This window comes from Cnephaeus nilssonii, assembly GCF_951640355.1.
Source record: "Cnephaeus nilssonii genome assembly, chromosome: 5".
Classification (NCBI taxonomy): domain Eukaryota; kingdom Metazoa; phylum Chordata; class Mammalia; order Chiroptera; family Vespertilionidae; genus Cnephaeus; species Cnephaeus nilssonii.
In genome coordinates, this window is record NC_137076.1 from 93253032 (window position 1) to 93273679 (window position 20648).

Consider the following 20648-nt stretch of genomic DNA (forward strand, 5'->3'; position numbering starts at 1 on the left):
CATCAGAAAGATTTCATAATCTTAAAGAAATTGATAAAGTCAGCATGTGGCTACATTTACAGTGTAATCCAGGAAAGTCTTAAATGCATCACTTCCCTTTGAGAAATATTCTCAGCTGATGCCTGGAATTCCATTATCCAAGTTTCCTCTTGGCTTAAGTCCTCTAATACCTGTCCTAATCCAAACTCCTCTAAAACAAGTGCAGCATTAAGGTATGAGTAAGGTAAGCCTCTGGTGAATGACTATTTGAGGAAGGTTTGGACCAGAGAGTTGAGAGGAAATAGAAAGCCCAAGTCCTCACATTGTGACAAAGTTGGGAAGACCAGGAAGCAGGTCCCTCTCATTGTTTTGCTCTATTTTTACAAATAATTGACAAAGTAAAAAAATGACTCCAGTTAAAAATTAATGCTATCTTTCCAAATGGTGCTTCTTGGTTACATATTTAACCAGAAAAAAAAAATCCCCAAAGAAAATGTGGGCACCTAAAGACGAGAGAACAGTCTTGTCTTATGGGCAGCATTTGGAGAAGGCAAGGAAAGTAACACTTGAATGATCAGTATATCATTTGAATGATTTTATTTCGCTGGTAAGTTTATGTCATTCTTTTAAGTCCTCTAAATTAACCCATGATTCAAGGATCGTTATTATTCCCACTTAAAAAACAAACAAACACAAAGCCACTGAGAAGTTAAGATACTTGTCTCAGGTTGCACAGCTGGTCAGGCAGATGTGGGTCTTCCTGACATGAGAGTTCTGTTTCTGCCCCATTCTGCCTCACCAGAGCAGAAAGCTCCAATTCTGCTGTTTTTAAGAAGCGTAGAGATGTCCTCTTGCATGGCTACCAGACATATAACTTCTCACTAATGTATCTACTGGACTAGCTGAGCAGCCAAGGAGCAAATGTTATGGAGCAAAGAGGAGCTATTATGCTGAGGAGCCAGGGAAAACACTCCCCTTTGAAATCCACAGAAGCATTGCATGACCAAATGTGCAGAAACAAATCTCTATTGGCTCACAGCTTGGAGAAATCGGTCATGCCATTGACTGCTCAGTGTTGGGGTTTTATTCCCCACCCCCAACACCTCAACTTCCTCGCCTGTAAAATGGGGATCGTGATTAAATAAGATGGCGCATCAAATGCCTGAAGTATAGGAAATGCTAAAAACACTATCTTTTTTATTTTATTTTGTTTTCCCCCCCTGCCTCTCTCTTTGAAAGTCACAATCCGAAAATCTGTTTTACACAGAAATTAACATAAAGATAAAGGAGATATCAAAGCCACTCGCACAAGCTTGCCTTTGCACATGTATATGGGCATCAGCTTCCTGTTGGATTGTGTTGGACACATGTCAGATGTCCCGGATGAAGCTTTGGAATGTGAGGACAGCTTTGAACATGGCCAGGCAGGGAGACAAGGCCGAGTGAAATTCTGTGCCTTTTACCCTGAGCAATGCAGACAGAATAACAAGGAAGAACAAAGTCATGTTTTACTTGGTGTCTCTCTTTCTGGTGGCTTTTGTGTGGTTTCCTTGGAAGGTTTTACCCTGGTATTTTTCAGAAATAGCACCGTTGTTTGGGATGATTACAGGCAATCACCATTTCCCAGAGAAGGAACTATGTTTAGCTCGCTGACCAGCTGGGGAAAGGTACAGCTGACCTGTTGTTTACCGAGAATCAGGTCTTGTAAGATCCAAGAAGAATGGCCCGGGGGCCTTTGGAGAGACTGGCCAAGAAGGATGACTTGTGAGGGGGGAACCCAAGCTCTCATCTGGGAATCAGAGTGAGTTTTGACAGTGGAACATCAATCCATCCAACAGAAGAGCAAACCTGATAGCAAGCTCACCTGACAGATGGTAAAGGCACAAATGTCTCTTAAAATCCATGTTTGAAATCAATGAGCATTAAGAAATCAAAGGTGATCATCTGAGTTCAGAGGAGAAGTCTTTCTTGGAAATCTTGAAGCCACACTGTCCAGTAAAGTATCCACCAGCCATGTGTGACTACTGAGCACTTGAAATGTGGCAGGTCCAAGTTGAGATGTGTTATAAAATATGTGATTTCAAAGACTTAGTATAAAAAAGTGATATATCTCTTTAATTTTTTGTGGTGATTACATATGGAAGTGATAATATTTTAAGTATATGGGTTAAACAAAATATATTCTTAAAATTAATTGTAGTTGGTGTTGTTGTTGTTTGTTTTTTTGCCTTTTTTAGTGTGGTTACTAGAAATTTTAAATACATATTTGGCTCACATTAAGTTCCTGTCAAACAGTGGGGCTTTAGAATTTCATGTATAATTTTTATCTCTATTCATGACTCCAGTTACCATTTCCTTCCACTTCATACCCTAGTTATGATGATCTCAGGCTACTGACAACCAATACTTATCCAGAACTTTTCCACCCCAGGGCTTTATGCTCTTGCCTTTCACTCTCCCTAGGATGCTCACTCCCCAGACCTTCTCATGTCTGACTCCTTTCTCAGCTTTCTGGTCTTTTCTCAAATGTCCTCCTTCTAGAGAGGCCTGCTCTGACCACACAGTGATCACATCAATCTGCTCTATTGTCTTTATAGCACTTGTTGGTATTGACTGCCTTCCCAACTAGACTGTGAGCTCCATGAGAAAGTCTACTGTGTTCGTCTCTCTATTACTGCCTTCAGAACAGTGCCCAGCTCATTGCTGGCCTGCAATAAATATTTCCTGTGCCCTAGCTGGTTTGGCTCAGTGGATAGAGCATCGGCCTGTAGACTGAAGGGTCCCAGGTTCGATTCCGGCCAAGGGCACATGCCCGGGTTGTGGGCTCGATCCCCAGTAAGGGGCATGCAGGAGGCAGCCGATCAAATAATTCTCTCTCATCATTGATGTTTCTATCTCTCACTCCCTCTTCCTTCCTCTCCGAAATCAATAAAGAAATATATTTTTAAAAATATTTCCTGAATGGCTAAATGCATTAGCCTTAAATCTGATGGAGACTGGCTTCTATTCTCAGGGAACCCAGGTCTAAGTGAGTTCCAAGGACAAAAATGTCTGCAAATGGAGCCATCATATTACTGCCATGAGCCCTTTGTGTGAACTGCTAAGGAAATAACCCAACAAAGGTAAAACACACACACACACACACACACACACACACACACACACACACACACACACAAGATAACCTCAAAGCTTAGACGCACTGTTTACCGGTAGCAAAAAATGGCTGTTGAAAAGACAGCCTTGTACTCTTCTGTTTTTTTGTGTGTTTTTTTTAAAAAACATTCCAAAGACTGTGATTATGGGTAGGATCAGGGCATATATTTCTAGCTGTGGAAGACCCTAAGTGAAAAGATAGTCTGAGTCCAAAAGGCACATGTTTACAGAGGCTTTTAAAGGGAGACTGACCTCTTCATACGATGCTAGATTACAACGTGGCTGTAGACCACTGCGTGGAGCAGATGCTCGTTTTTGTTTGTATATATCCTATAAATGTGTGTGGGAAAGACAAATGCATTCCAAATGGCTAACCTTGACTGCTTCAGGATTGTGGAGAGGGTAGGATAATAAGACACTATAAATAGTTTCTTCATAGACCTCCATGTCATTTTATTTCTTGAAATGACCATGGATAGATTTTTGTACTTTCAAAAATAAGTAAAGTAGATTTTAGAAAGAAAATTTAAAAAGAAATACCAGAAAGCTTCCCTGTATTTGATAGGAGGTACTTCACACATTTTGATTTCTTTTTTTTACATTAGTTCTATGCTTCAGCTACTAAATAAAGCACAATCAGCAACCAATCTGGGTATCAAAAAATGGGAGGTAAAGACTGATCTCACTTCTGGCCAATTTGATGATGCCATGGCTCCCTGAATACCAAACAAGTGAACTCATATATCACAACTCTCTTGTCAGAGGACTTCTTGAATGTCTTTCATTGAGAGGGTATCCTTTATTGAGGGCATCTATTATAAACAACATAATTACACTCTCCCCTCCCAATCAACCCTTAAAAGGTAGGCGTTATTATTCTCACTTATCCGATGGGGAAATTGAAGTTGAGGGAGGTTGGATAAATTGTCCAAGATCATGAAGCTAGTTAGAATCAGAGCTCAACTTTGAACCTAGTCCTTTCCAACCTTTTATCTAGTTCACCACCATTAGTTGTCTCTTTGTAAGAGATGAGGTGTAATGAAGTGTTTGTCAACTGGTTCCACAGATGAAGTAAACTCTAATCTCAACAGAAGCCTAATTCTAGGCTCCTGTGAAAGGTTTCTGATCTCAAAAAGCTTTTCCCTAACTGGTCTTCCATGAGCCCAATAGTCCATTAATAGAATCAGTCCTATTGGATAACATCCCCTGGGATCCACTCTCTAAGGACAAGGAACCTCACAAACGGGTAACACGTAACATCATTATAAATCATGAAGACCATTGTGTGAATTAGTTTTCAAGGAAAAATATCTAACAAACTTCTAAATGGAAGAGACATGGGCCGGTAAGATTTTCTGGGGGTGTGGTGAAGAGATAGTTATAGAGCAGATTCAGGAATGTGCTGCAGGGCTGTTATTGTGGGACTGTGGACAACTAAGGGACACAGAGAAGCAGACGTAGAACAGAAAAACACCACTAAAGGTATACATCACCATCCGGAGCAGTCCTGAGCTAATTACTGAGTTAATAAGGCTATGGATAGACACCAAGCAGAGAAAACTGGCACATGTGTGGCTGGTTTCCTGTAGACTGCACTACCCATCCCAGGTTCAAGTTCTGCAAATGCTGCTGTTTGTCACAAGCTCACAGAAATATAAGACACCATGCTCAACGAGTGGAAATCAGTTACCTCATCAAGAAGACGATTCAAAGAGCATGTTCTCCTAGGACTCTGCTCAGTGTCCTTCTCAGACAATGAGGGCCACGAAGTAGCTTCTGGATATTTGGAGGGTTGATTTACAAAACTAATAGGTCTTACCTAGTAATGGATTTCAGGAAGTAACCTGGATAAAAATATTGTCTCCTCTCTTTTTAAACTGGATGTACTTTTCCCTCCCACAGAAAAAGCGCACCTTGAAGGGCTCTATTGAACTCTCCAGAATCAAATGTGTTGAGATTGTAAAAAGTGACATTAGCATCCCTTGCCACTATAAGTATCCTTTTCAGGTAAGTCCATCGTGCCTGAGGGCACTAATTCTTCATACCTTATATGATGGTTGAAATCCTCAGTCATTGTAATAGAAGATGAGACAGGGATGACTCTGGTCTAGCATTAGAACTTAGACAAATGGCAGGGGAAAAGCTGCTGCGTTATGTCAATCAATTACACATTCATTCATTCATTCAACAAAGATGACAAATGACAAAATCTTGAAAAAGTTGTCATTCCTCATCCTCCTTTTCCTTATGTCTTTCCTACCTCAAGGAAAGTCGTGGGGGAGAGGAAAAAAACTACTAAGGGCCCCAAGCCTAATGTTCTTTAAGTGCAGTTAACTCATGACTTGGGGTGACCAATTGCAATTCTTGGTTAGAAATTGCTTGGGGTTGCCAAGATTAAAAGGGATCAGATTTTACCATCTGAGAACCAGCTGGCATTATGCTGTCCAATACAGTAGCCACTAGCCACATCTGAATGTTTACATTTAAATGTGAATTTATTTAAATTAAACAGTATTAAAAATTCAGCTCAGAGTCACATTAGACACATTGAATGAATGAACATTTTACATGTTCAATAGCCACACATGACTAGTAGCCACAGATGAGAGAATATCGCAATCACTGCAGAAAGTTCTATTGGAAGAGCTTTCTGTCCAGGTGATAGAAGTTCTATAGGGCAGAGCAGGTGGAGGGTATCTTTAGTCTTTAGGCCATGACATTGCCTAAATCTTATTACCACTCTTGGCATTTGTAGCTCTCAAGGAGTGGATAACTCCTTGAACATCCTTGGGTATCGTTCTTGTCTGACAATCTGGGTGGCATAGTGAAGGACTTTTGTCATACTAGAAAGGTGACTTCCATGGGGTTGGAATTTTTAGGGCTAAAAGTAAAAGGAATAACGTTTATTTCCTGTCATTAAAATTCCAATTACAAGTGAGTGCAAGACAAAAACTGGTAAAATTCAAAGAAATTCTGTAGTTTGCTTAATAGTATTGTACCAGTGTCAATTTCCTGGTTTTGAAAATGTGCTGTGATTATATAAAAGGTTGTCATTGGGGAAAGGTGGGTGCAAAGTACACAGGAGCTCTGTACTATTTTTGGAACTTCTTGGGTGTCTTACATTGTTTCAAAATGAGAAGTTCTTAAAATCCCAATTAAACATTTGTCATCTAATATCTTACTCTTTTATACGCCAGAAAGACTTTCTTTCCTGAAAAATTAACATGAGAAATAAAGGTGCTGTCAAGAGGAGAACTCTTTCTTCGGCTGTTTTAATTTAGTGATGGCTTACCTGGTGACAAGCAGCCTAAGCCGTGGAGGTTCACGCCATGTCTGCACAGCACCCAAAAGTCTGAATGAAAAGGACACTGGTCCCCCGATCATCCGCAGTTTGCCTTTTTGACAACAAACACTGAGACCCCACTCTTAGCCCAGTAAGCCAGATGGGCCTGCTGTGGTGATCCCCAGGCACACCACTCACCTTGAACTCTGTGTGTGTCTCCAGGTTGTGCATGACAACTACCTCCTGTATGTGTTTGCTCCAGACCGTGAGAGCCGACAGCGCTGGGTGTTGGCCCTTAAAGAAGGTAATTAACCTCCTGTGCGGCTGAGTCCTGAGATCCCTTGATCCTCTAGCAGTCTTGGATTCCACAGTAGAATAAAGGGCAGCTGAGTGTCAAACATTTCTTCCTTTTTGTGTTGCTGGTATGTCTGGGCCCAAATGGTAACAACCAGTATAGTGCAGGGTCAGAAAATCCAACCCACCATCTGTTTTTTGTTTTGTTTTGTTTTTTAATGTTTCAAGCTAAGGATAGTTTTTATATTTTTTTAATTATTCCATTTTAAAGGGTTATATAAGTACCTACATCATAAATCAAATCTGCCTGCTGATGAGCAACCTAAAATGTTTACTATCTGGCCCTTTAAGAAAAAAGTTTGCTGCCTCCTGGTTCGGGGTGAAGAATAAGAGCATGGACCCACCAGTTAGATGACCTGGACTTGAGTCCTGGCTCTGCCACTTACTAGCCATGTGTGCCTGGGCAACTTCCTCAACTGCTCTGTGCTTCAGTTTCCCCATCTATTTTTAAAAAGGGGTGTAGGAGGGGATAATAATAGTGCCTGCCTTCAGAACTGCTGTGAGTTAAGCCCTTGGAACTAGCTGGCCCAGAGTCAGCACCCAATAAATGTTAACTAGCTTTAAAGGTTTTCAGATCATCAGCGAGGGTATTTCTTAAGGCTCACCTTTCTGAAAACATAATTAGAACCAGCACAGCGTTTGGGTCCATGAGATGTGGAGCCAGGCTGCTAAGGTGAAAATCCCAGCTCTGCCAATTATTAGTGTGTGACTTGGAGCAAGTTCCTTGACCTTTCAGTGTCTCCATTTCTCAGCTGTGAATTCTGACCGGTAACACCCATAGGGTTATTGTGAGAATTAAATGGCTTAGGACACGTCAGATACATAGGTCAAAATCAAACAGGAAACACTCAATCAGTATCTCTATTATTATTATTTAGCCTGAAGCCCTGGATTTATAGGAGAATTGGGTTCAAATATTAATCTGTCTCTAAGTAGCTATGGAGACTCAGGGTAAGCAAGCCATTGGAAATCTCATGAAAATAAAAATGTAGGTCTTATCTTCTTCCAAGATTATTGTGAGTCTCAACTGGTATATGAACAGGCAAGTGCTGGGTAAATTGGAAAGTGCTCTCAAGTATAACAGCCACGGGGCACAGAACAAACATGAGAAGTAATCAAAAAGGCTCCAACTGTGATCATTGCCCTTCTCCCTCTGGGAGGAGCTTTTACTCATAGGATGCTAAAACTAGAAGAAGCATGAAAGACTATCTAGTTCTCCAGCTTTTATACTTTTTTTTTTTTTCAGCAGTAGTGTCTTCCCCGTACCTCACCATAACCTTACTTTAAAGCCACAAATCTAGAAGGGATAAAAGCAAAGTTGCTGTGGTGGGAAGTGGGAGAGATAGAAAAGGGGACTCCCAACTACTCAGTCTTCCCATTACCCTAAGGCAGTGGTCGGCAAACTGCGGCTCGCGAGCCGCTGTGGTTTGCCGCTCTGTTGACTAATGAGTTTGCTGACCACTGCGTAAGGCATTACCCTTGCCCAGAAGTTTTGACTTCAGGTTAAAGACATTAGTACATTATTAAAATGTTTTTTAAGTGTTTTTCCCTAAGGCAGTGGTCAGCAAACTCATTAGTCAACAGAGCAGCAAACCGCGGCTTGCGAGCCGCATGTGGCTCGCAAGCCGCAGTTTGCCGACCACTGCCCTAAGGCACTTTGTGGGGCCCACTGAACTAGTCTAACAGCCTCATTGTACAGTGGGGAAACTGAGGCTCAGACAAGGGTTTTGCCCAATCTAAGGACATATAACTAACCCAAGGCAGAGCCAGAGATCTGCTGATACAACATGCACTCCTGCATACATGTATATGCCTGGGAAAGGGCCATTTTTTCTGACTATTCTGAGTACTAGTCACTCAGTTCACACAGCTGGGTCCAATCTCAAGGCATTATCAAGTTGGTAGTCCTCGATAGACTGATCTGGAAATAACTCTTCTGCTGGTGCCAACCCCTTTCAGAAACGAGGAATAATAACAGTTTGGTGGCCAAGTATCATCCTAACTTCTGGATGGATGGGAGGTGGAGGTGCTGTGCTCAGCTGGAGAAGCTTGCAGTGGGCTGTGCCCAGTACGATCCAACCAAGAATGGTAAGACACTGGGAATTCCCTTTCTTCCTTGTAAAATGAATAACCTCGCTACTAGTAGAAAGTAAAAGCTCTCAGCTTCTCTGACATCAGGGGGGTTGGAGACTGTATGCAAAATTCTACGTTTTTAGAAATTTCAGAGGGAAATCGCCTGCCTCTGCTATCGGTCTGTTGATTTTTTCCATCTCCATACCTCCTCCTACTCCAAGTGTGGTCCTTGGATCAGCAGCATCAACATCACCCGAGAGCTAGTTAGAAATGCAAATTCTCTGGCTCCATCCCAGGTCTTCTGGATCAGAATTTGTGTTTTAACAAAATCCCCAGGAGACTAGTATGCACAGGAATGTTTGAGAAGCACCGCTATAACTTTCAAGTTAGCAAATTTGAACGGCTTGGCTTACTTAAATCTTAAATTGTAGGACCGCCTTAAGAGGTATATAATATTTTTTTATTATTGTTTGAAGTATTACATATGTCTCCTTTTTTCCCCCATGGACCCCTCCCAGGCCACTCCCACCTCCCCCAGGACAAGCCCCCACCGCCCCAGCGTCCGTGTCCATTGGTTATGCTAATATGCATGCATACAAGTCCTTTGGTTGATCTCCTACCTCCCCCCATTATTTATTTTTATAGAGTCATCACATCCCACAAGTATTAATTACACAAGTTCAACTCTATACACTTGGAGGGGGAAGAAAGTAAAAACAAAACAACTGCTTATTTTGCGCTCTGGCTCCTCCCCACCTCCCCTTCAAACTTGCCCTGGCCCTCCACAATGTCAGAGAAAAGGAGGCCAGAGCTTACATGCAAAGTGAAAACAAAAGAAGCTGTTGCTTGGCCTGTGAGGTCAAGGGCTCAGGTCCTGGGGATTGGAGTGCAACTCGATTTTACTTTATGTGATGACTTGGAGACCCGAACCCCCAATGAAGTGCAGCTCCACTCTGATGCACTTTTATATGCGATATGCTCCCATTCCTCTCAACCATCTGGGGTAGAGGATGTGATGTTAAAGAAAGAGGGGACTGAGCGGTTCAGGATGCTCAAGGTCACACTGCTAGGAAGTGTTCTGCAAAGCCATTGTTGAATAGGAATGATGGAATTTTTTGCTCTCATTCCCCTCTCCTCTCAACCTCTCATATCCCAATTACCTTTTCTCATCTGTCAATTTCTTTTTTGCACTAAAACCTAATACCTCAGATTGACAACTCAAGGCGGATGTGTTAAATGTGACACATGTCTGGATTTTCCGTGGCTTCCTGAGTCATAGCCCATTTTAGTACCAGTTTAAAAACCACTGCTTCTCACCCTCCACCTTGGAAGAGAAAGTTAAAGGTTACCAGTCCCTTGGCCCAGAAGAATACTGTTTATCTAATTTTAGAAATCAACAATCCTCTGCATTAGCCCTATTGACCATACTTATGAAGATGAGTATTTAATGAAAAGGAAATGGAAGGTTTTATATGGGTGGAATTGACCACAATGACAGGGTGGCATGGGCTGGTCTCAGTGAGTGAAAACCCTTCCCAAAGCCAGAAATCTGGTGTTCAAATTCCTTCCAGCACTTTGCTGTGGGCCCCCAGATGAGTCACTTGGCCATTGAAGGACCCTAACATCTTTATCTCTGAAATGGTCAGGGAAGTTTTAGGGGGCCTAAGATGAAATATTCTCTAAGCCCCTTTCCATTTTTGAAATTCTTTGAATCTGTGTTTCCATTTGCTGTTTCCACCATGCATGTCACAGCTGTATCACTTCAGGGTGAGCAGTGTTTCCCTCCACTGAGCGGTGGACACATGACTGAGGTGTGAGAACCATTGGAATGACTCACCAGATGACCCCTGGGGAGGCTGGTCATGCTGAGCTTCTCCCCACATGAACCCAGGGCAGTCACTTTGCCAATGGTCCTGCTTCTGCATTGCTACCTAGATCATGTCCCCATCTGAGCATGCTTTCTTTATACTCCTTTAGACTTGTTTTAAATAGCTGTGCACCACGGCTTTGACAGAGCTAAGGGAAGAGTCTGGGAACATGCCATGCTGTGCACACAGCACATGAGCATTAGCTTTGGGCAAAGTCTCATAGGATTCCTGTGTTGGGCACACATACAGGGCAGGGTCCAATTCCACAGACCTCTGGGGTGAAAAACACTTGGGGGTGAGTCCCAGCCCCATCACTTCCTTGCTATGTGACTTCACATATGTTACTTAACCTATCTGCATCTCTGAGCCAGTTTTCTCATCTATAAAATGGGGACAATGATTATAAGTAGCTACTTTGTGGGGTTGTTGGGAGACTTGGGTTATGCAAAGCTCTTAGCACAGTTTCTGGCACTTACTTTACTGAGCTCTCCATAAATGGCTATTGTGTCTACTAGTCTTTCTTATCTGTGGACAGAAGAATGAAGCTGAGATATAGCAGTATGTGCATGTATGTCTGGGAAGCAGGAGAGGTGATGAGTAAAAAATGGACCCTGCTGTATACAACCCACAGCAACACTTAATTTTGCAACCAGAACTGGCCTTGATCTCACTACATACCAACTTCACACAGAGGACAAGGAAGGAAGGGAAGAACAAGGCCAGAGGAAGAAAGAGACCAGTCACAGAATGTTCAGGGCCAGAAGGGCCCAAGGCCACACAGCTGGTATGTGGTGGAGCTGGAATGAGAATGCCAGTCTCCTGGCTCCAAGTTCAATGCTGAGTAAGAAGCGTGCTTCCTATTATGTTGGTTTTCCCTTTTCTCTGTGAATTGCATACCCAATACCCCACCCTGCCCTTGCTTAAGGAGTTGGCACAAAAGGAGGTGAACCTTCTCTTACCACACCCCTGACACAGGCTGTCCAACATCAAGTCAGCCTCATGCAGAGATGAGGAACTCACCACCTACTTATGCAGCCCAGTCCCCTCTTATCTCTGATTGTTAAGAAATCTTTGAATTGAGCAGAAGCCTGTGAATGGCCTCCTATGTGCCACCCAGACACCCTCACTTGATCCATGGATTCCAGACCTGACTTTTCAGGGTCTCACAAGAGAAATACTGAGAGATGGGGAAAGAGATGAAAAGAAAGAGAGAAGAAAGGAGGACAGAAGGAATAGGAGAGGAGAGCTAAAGAGAGGTGTTGGTGTGTGCTGTGTGGAGGAGGCAGCAAAAACACATACTCAGAGGCCTTAAGGTAACTAAAAGTGGATTTCAGCCTTGGTGGCCACCCCCTCTCTCACCTCCCACAACAGCATCAGGAAGCCAGTGAGTCACTGTCCCCGAGTCAGCCATTCCCACTCCTGGGCTTAGCAGGTGCCATCATGGAAGTCTCCAGGAAGGACACAAGCCTAATCCCTGTCACAACCTTGGGGTTAGGCTTTGCCTGGGAATACAGAAAAAGAGGCCTGGAATATTGGCTTCCAGAAGTTCCTGGTGTCTCCTAGAATGACGCGGCGAACCAGCAGGCTGAGGGAGACACAATAGAGGTTCTAACAGGGTCGATCTTTGTATTTCTGTGTCTCACCGGCTCTTTCTGCCCCTTTCTCCTGCTGGTCTCCTCCGGGAGGGCCCCTTTTCTCTGAAAAGCCCCCGACGGCTCACCTCCGGTTGGGGATGTTCAGTTTTAGGCTCATTTTCTTTTTCTGTTTTTCTCGTTTCAGCTTCAAAGAAGCCTCTTCCTCCTACTCCTGAAGACAACAGGGTGAGTGAGACCTTTAGCACTGGGCGAGGGTGGGCCCACTGCTGCGGGCTGCTTGACTGGCATGCGTTTTTCCTGCCTGTCCCGATTTCTCAGACCCTCTGTGAAGGCAACAGATTGTCGTGCTTCAGCTGAACTCAGCACACTGGGTTTCTTGGGCCTGAACTGTCTCGTGGGTCTGTCCATGTAAATGGGACACTGAGCTGCTAAAGCTTCACCTCACTTTGTCCACTCAACGAACGCTTACTGTATTAAATTGTGTGTCCAGCCACCTGAACACTTTGGAGTATAATAGCAGCTCACATCTATGTAAACTTGCATATTTACTCTATGTAAAATTGCATATTCATTCTACATAAAGGCACTTTGGAAGCATATATTTGATATTACTTTATATTTTTCAAAGCACTTCCGCACTTTTACTAGTTCAAAACTCACTATGAGTTCTAGCTGCTTAAGAGAGTTAGAGTTTTATTCTCTTTCTAACACTTGGGAAATCAAGTCCCGAGAGAAGTTTCGGGACTCTCCCAAGGCCATTCAGACACTTAGGAGTCAAACCAGTAGGCTGCAGAGTTTCTGGTGGGATGGTCTCTAATTTGAGTGGTGGTTCTCAAAGTCTGGTCCATGGACCAGCGGCACCAACATCACTTGGGAGCTTATTAGCACTTCAATGCAGACTCTCAGGCCCCAACCCAGACCTACTGCATCAAAACCCTGGGGAAGAGGCCCAGCAATCTGCATTTTAATACAGCTCCAGGTGAGTCTGAGGCACACTGAAGTTTGAGAAACACTGGCCAAGATTTCAGTGATATTGAATCAACTCTGGGGAAGCTATTTAGTCAAGAAGACAAAAAAAAAAAAAGGCGGGGGGAGGGGAGAAAGATCACCCTGCCCCTTATGGTCATATCAACACCAAACACCACATTTTAGTACTTGCCCTTTAATTCCAGAACCTACTGATTCTGCTTCCTCACTGCTCTTCCCGAAGGATGAGCTCTGCTGCTTCCCTCCAGCCAACATGGTGACATTTCAGAAACTGGCAGCATCCCCATAAGAGAAGTTCTAAATCGCTCAAAACCTCAGGCTGGTTTTTAGATCTGTGTCATCAGCCTCATCCCTCACAACAGGAAAGCAGTGTGCTTAAGTTGTAGCAGAAAATGAGCTCTTCTCCCTTTTTTTTTTTTCATTGATCTTCTAAAAATATTTCACCACATCTCTTGAAGACATGGTTCGGAGTCTTACCACCTTGGCACGCAGACGGTTTCCCCCCCAGTCTCATCTAAACCCACACCTCTACGCCTGAAGCCAGTTTGCCCTTGTCTTATTTTCACCATCAATGAAGGTGAAGGCCAGAAAACACTGCCCACCCATCTCTCCTTGGATTCTGCCACTTGGCTCTTGAAGACTTGTCAGAGCACAGGGCCTTTGCCGTCATTGTTCTACTTTCAACCACAGGTTTAAATCCATTGCAACATTCATCCCCTTGAGCCTCTTGAATTTATTTCTCCCTCCACTTTCGTGCTCTGTCCCCTAATGGGTGACGGCATCTTGAATGGGCATCTAGAGGTGTTATATGTATTTTAATCCAGTCTGAGTTAATAGGCTGATGCTCTGTGTGAGAGAGACTGTGGAACAGTCATATCCTGCCTTTATCTTCAGGTGTCCCTGACACAACTCCTCCTTCTTAGGGCAAAAGCCTCAGGCCCATCAACTCTAGTTCGAGGAACCCAATGTACCACCTCACAAGCTCCATAAATAGCTAAGCTTCAAATTCCATTCTGGACACAGCTGGGATCACAAAAAAAGGTCTTTTTTTTTCTCTCTCTCTCTCTCTTTTAAGCGCTAGTATTTTTACACTATCAAATGCTTCAAGGACTCAGAGAATTTTTTACTTTTATAGCAACAAATCTCGTTCTAGCCAATAATCGCAATCTCTTCCCTCATGTACTCTCTCACTAAATCTGCCAACCCGCAGCACGTGGGTCCATCCTGGACTTGTCAGCCTTACAGTCTCTTCTTAATGTCCTCAATCTCTCATCCTAAGAAGGGTATTAAGAAGTTGAGACATAGGCAACAGAGCCCATAAGAAGGGAGCCCGTGTGTTATAGTGGAAAGAGCATTCAGACTAATTCAAGTGCTAAACTGACTACTTCCATTACTTCATCTGGGCCTCAGTTTCCCCATTCTAAACAAAAGAGTGAATTACATGACCTCTAAGAGGAATCCCAGCTTATGATTCTATGGATCTGGACAAACCCACAAATCAAATCAGAGAAGCATAGACTAAATGATTTAGTGTTGACTGTATTACCTTCACCAAGAATGTCATGCTTCCAGCAGAGAGGCTGCAACATGTGACATAGTACAAATGGAGAAATCAGCAGGATTTTGTGACATGTGAGTGGCTACCTGGAATTCACTGTGGGCGGAATTCACCTTGTAGAATGAGAGGGGTGATGAATTCCAGGTATTGAATGTCCTTGCGTCATATTCAGTACTATAATCCTAACACATAAAGAAAGACAACTAGAGGAAGGCAATTGTCTCAGAGAATACCCCAGTGGATTGTAGGAACTGATGTTTGACCTGACACCCTCCCAGGAGCAAGTTATAGCGCAGGGACTTGCTGACCTCGCTCTGCAGTTTACCTCCTTTCTACGTCTTTGATTTTGTCTTCCTCCTCCAGCGATCACTTCAGGAGCATGAGGAAACCCTGGTCATTGCCTTGTATGACTACCAAACGAACGATCCTCAGGAACTCACGCTACAGCGCAATGACGAGTACTACCTGCTGGACAGCTCTGAGATTCACTGGTGGAGAGTTCAAGACAAGAATGGGTAAGGCCTCTCTGTGGTTGCTGTCCAGCGTTTGAGGTGAGGTAGTTTGTCCTGCCTCTCAGCATGACCATTGCACTGAATTAGGAGAGGAAAGCGGAGGCAGAGGAGGAGGAAGGAAGAAGTCATTGAGGGGTGTCTTTCCATTTCTCAGAAGTGGCTGGGAGGCAGTCACTTGCTATGCTTGCTCCCTGCGCCCCATCAAGCACTCCGGGCCCCCAAACTCATCTAAAAATCTCTTGGGTTTTTCTACTAACATCCACCATTTGGGAGACTGACAATTTATTCCACAAAGAAGCACTATGGTGCCCATATGGGAAGGCTGTACCAGACACAGGTTCAAGACTGCCTGGCTCTCCAAACAGCAGAGGAATCTACTCAGAAATCCATCCCTTCAACCAACTAACATTTCTTTAGCACCTGAGGTGCCAGAAAATTTCTTCTCCTAGGTCTCACTTTCCCAAATGACAGTTTGCCCTTTGTTCAGTGGCTTGTGGAAAGGCTCAACTCTGCACTTCTAAGGGCTTTGAAGAGGACACCCCAGAGGCCAATCGGCATATGGGAATTTCCCCGTTTGCTCTGTAATAGTGCGATATCATGGAAAGTACACAAGGTGGCAAGACAGAAGAGTTACACTTTAGTGTCAGCTGCTCTTGTTGCATAGGACTTTGGAAAAGTCCCTTAACCTCTGTGAATGCATTTCCTCATCTGCAAAATACAGATTATAATACCAGCTTTATTTATTGATTTGAGAGAGAGAGAGAGAGAGAGAGAGAGAGAGAGAGAGAGAGAGAGAGAGATTAGTTTTCCAGTTATTTATGCATTCATTGGTTGATTTTTGTATGAGCTCTGATCAAGGGATTGAACCCACAACCTTGGCGTATCAGGACAATATTCTAACCAACTGAGCTACCCGGCCAGGCCTGATAATATCAGCTTTGACTATCTCAGAATTTTGAGAAAAATTAGTGAGATGATGAAAGTGAAAGGTCTTTGTAAATTCTATATCCACATACAAGTGAAGATAATTATCATCACTTGTGTAGAAAACCCAGCTTTGGTTGGCATGTTAAAACTCAGTCATTCTATTTGAAAGCAAAAATAGTATTTGACCTATTATTATAATTGTAAACATACAGTGTGGCAGAAACAGATATTAAGAGATATAAAAGAAATAGCAAATTTCAGAACAAGCTGACTCCTGTCACTTGGCACTGACTACCATGAGCATGGTGTTAAGGAGGCTTCTGTGGCTGGAAGGCCAATTCTCCAAAGAAAGCCTGTCATGATTGACCAGCTCTGTCAGCCATGGGCACAGGACATGAGATCATCACCCCATGATGAACATCCCCATTCGTGCTTTCTTCAAACCTCAAAACAATTCTGTGAAATAGATTACACATGCCCCATAAACATAATCACTGGATCGAAAAAATGGCAAAAACACTTGACGAAGTAAAAAGCAAGAAACTGTCAGGCATCTTCTGATAGACTGGCAGAGTCTGGAGGGATTGTATGTGTAATCTAGTTTAGGTCCCTCATTGCAGGTAGAGTCAGAGGCCGAGAGAGTGAAGGCACACTGCTCTCACCTTGTGGTATTAAATGCAATCATGAATGTGAATGTAAAAGTGCTTTGAAAAGCACAAAGCGACACACAAATGTGAAGTATTTTGATGCGCTTATTAGTCCCTTAATCTGTAGGTCTTCGTTTATGCAAAATTATTTAGTCTTGCTCAAAAGGGACGCCCACCCCCAAATCCAACATGACTTTTTCCTTTTTTCTCATGTTTTACCATTTATGTCTGAAGGAGCTCAATTAACCAAGAATATTAGGGAGGCTTTGAATTAAAACTTACAATGCTGACTGGCAGTATTTTTTGACACCTGTGGTTGGATAGTAATTTTTTATATTTAAATTATTTTGGTTTCCTGATTATATCATAACAGCATTAAAGTGGAAAAAATGTTGATTATCACATGCAGAAAAAGTTTCCTTATAGAAAATAGAGACTGCACATTGACCTTTTTTTTCCAGTAGAGGAACTTTCACACTGAGGAGAAGTGCAAGCAGCACCTTTTAAGTAAAATCATTGTGTTTTATTTAGTACGGTTCATATTTCAGTAGTGAATCTATTACCTTTGACAGATAGATGGTTGTTATTTTTTAGCAATGCTTTTATTCTCAAACTTCAAAATCTCTTATCAGGAATGCCAAATAATGTGAGACTCTCCCAACTCTAAGGGACTTTTAGCAAATTAAACTTATAAAATGGAGATGTGAAAATTAGTCCTCTATTAGTCTAAACATTGATTTCCCTTTTACAGACATGAAGGATACGTACCCAGCAGCTATCTGGTGGAAAAATCTGCAAATAGCCTGGAAACCTACGAGTAAGATATTTTATTTATTTTACAAAAATATGGTACTAAGGAGTTCTCCTTAGTTTAGAAATAAATTGTTGGTTGATGATAAAATCACCAGGCATTTTCTCTTCTTCTTTTTTTTTTTTAAATATATTTTATTGATTTTTTACAGAGAGGAAGGGAGAGGGATAGAGAGTTAGAAACATCGATGAGAGAGAAACATCAATCAGCTGCCTCCTGCACACCCCCTACCGGGGATGTGCCCACAACCAATGTACATGCCCTTGACCGGAATCGAACCCGGGACCCTTCAGTCCGCAGGCCGACGCTCTATCCACTGAGCCAAACCGATTTCGGCCATTTTATCTTCTTGACCTGCTTTCTTCTCCCCATACTCTGATCCCTAAATAACAGCAGAAGGACACTTTATATAGGAGAAGGGGAGGGAGGTGGGTGTACTCACCTGCCCTTTGACCAGGAGGATGCTTTTCGGATGCCTGTGCAGATTGTAGGAAAGGAAATGGTTCTGGGAGTCCCAGGAATATTGGTGTTAATTGAGAAGGAAAAAAAAAATGCTATGAACACCAGTTCAAATACAAACTGATTCAAAACATGGTTTAACACGTCTAATACTAAAATAGCAGACAAATAGGTATTAAATAGCTACTTAGCTTGTGTTGTTTATTCCAAGCTACCATTTAGAAGAGCCCACATGGATATTATTTTAGTGGAACTACTTAGAGTTTAATACAATCAAATTGCAGTGTCCAGAGTACTCTCCATATGTACATAGATTCCCCGGCTCAGCTGCTGAAAGGCCCAGAAGCAGTAACACCAAAGTAGCCGTGTGCACACCGGATCTTGGTTTCTAAACCACACTTCCCACTATGCAGACCAGGAGTTCTTGGAGGGACGAATTGTGGATTCAGAGGTGGGGCACTAGTAATCCTGGATCGGCTCTTGAACCATTAAAAAATTAGTTGCAATACACGTTATTGGTTCAACTGATGAACGTTGAATAAGGTCTGATATTAAATAACTGTATTGTATCAATGTTAAATTTCCTGATTTGGATAATTGTATTATCCTACCTAATAATCCTACCTAATAATAGACAAATATGCAAATTGACCGTACCTTCGCTATGCCCGCAATTGGCCAGGAGGCGCGGGGGGGGCGGGACTCGGGGTGGCCAGGGTGGCTGATTGGGCCGGTGGGACGCTGAGCTTGCGCTTGAGCTCAGCGTCTGCGCCATGGCTGTGCTGCGGCACAGAAGGGGCCTCTGGGGCAGCCAGCTCACCGCGGACCATCAAAAGCGTGGGAGCTGGGTGCCTGTCCGCTCAGGCACCAGGCCTTTCAGAAGCTTCCACAGCGCCGGAGGCTTCTGAAAGGCCTGGTGCACCAGCGATCAAAAGCAAAAGCGTGGGAGCTGGGTGCCTGTCTGCTCAGGCACCAGGCCTTTCAGAAGCCTCCGCCCCACCGGAGGCTTCTGAAAGGCCTGGTGCACCAGCCGACAGGCACCCAGCTCCCCGCCTAAATGTGCATGATTCAATCATGCACTGGGCCTCTAGTGGTTATATAAATGTATACTCTATTTCTTTGAAATACATACTGAAGTCATTAGGAATAATAGTCTATTTTCAAATGGTTCAGAAAAATATAGTATATTTATCTATCCAGAGACACTGGTAAGGCAAATGTAAACAATTGGTTCCTCTGGGAGAAGTGTATATGGGAGTTCTTTTATAGTGTCTTACAACTTTCCTATACCCTTGAAATTATTTAAAAATAAAAAATTTTTAAGTCCTCACCAAATATGTGATATAAAGGTTGAAGAATGCTAGCTGTGAAGACTTCTATTAACTTATGTGGGTTTTTATTAGTTCAAATGCGGTCAAATTATTTGTTGCTGAAATTTGAATAAATTCTATAGTGAAGAGCTGTCATTTATTTTCTGAAGAGTCTCTCAAAATGAGATTCATTCTGATGAAGTACACAAATAACCTCACCCCTCAGCTAAAAGAGCCATCAGTTCTAAGAATCCTTGAGCTACAATGAAACACATATAAAACATGCTTAAATAGAATTCTTTTTTAAAATAATCAATGCCTGTAGAAAGAAATATGCATTTATTCCAAATGCTCACCAGGCTTGGAAGTTTTGTTTTTGCTTTTAATTAGAATCTCCTAATTTATGATAGAAGAGACAAACCCAAAATTCCAACCAACTATAAAGCAATATAGAATGGTGAAGCCTGCGTCAAATAAAAATGTATATTCCCCCTCTTGGAGGTATTTCTGGCATTAATTATCTTTCACAAGTAAATCATCAAACATTTTAAATGTCATTGATATATGGCTTTTTCCTGCTTTCAGGTGGTACAATAAGAGTATCAGCCGAGACAAAGCTGAAAAACTTCTTTTGGACACAGTAAGTCTCCTTAACCCGCCTTTTGAATTAAAATAAATTGTGCTGGCATTAGCTATTTAAAGAAAAATCTCTCCATCCGAGTCTAATATTCAGATGATGTTAATGACTAGTGCCCAACCCTAGCCTTCCCAGTGAGACCAGTAAGCAGTAGGCATGAGTTAATGAAGGTATTAATCTCCTTATGCCAAATGTCAACACTATTCCTGCCATTTCATCATATACCATTTTCCAGTTGTGGTTTGAAAGTATTTCCTATCTTTAAGACTCAAATTCAAATCTTTCCTGAATGGAATGAAGCTGGAATGGCCAATTCATCTTGACTTGCCTGGGATTGTTCTACTTGTAAAACAGAGACTCCTGTGTCCCAGGGGCACCCCTATCCCCCACCAGTCCCAGGCAAATGGATAATTGGCCACCCAAACCATCCATGATTTTGGACAGTGGTTAGGAGTTTAGAGAAGGAACCTGGGAAGATGTCAGGAAGGGTAT

The 20648-nt window shown here is 42.7% G+C and overlaps 1 protein-coding gene across 1 annotated transcript in view; it reads left to right on the forward strand.

Annotated features, from left to right (window-relative positions):
* The window catches only part of ITK (IL2 inducible T cell kinase), a gene marked incomplete at its 5' end in the record, with an annotated part of 45411 nt that overhangs the window by 11437 nt on the left and 13326 nt on the right, over positions 1-20648 (forward strand). The window contains 7 exons of the mRNA XM_079772380.1: positions 5038-5142; positions 6641-6722; positions 8732-8860; positions 12493-12533; positions 15217-15368; positions 17691-17756; positions 20105-20159. Coding sequence (XP_079628506.1) covers positions 5038-5142; positions 6641-6722; positions 8732-8860; positions 12493-12533; positions 15217-15368; positions 17691-17756; positions 20105-20159 — 630 coding nt within the window. The remainder of the gene's footprint in view (positions 1-5037; positions 5143-6640; positions 6723-8731; positions 8861-12492; positions 12534-15216; positions 15369-17690; positions 17757-20104; positions 20160-20648) is intronic.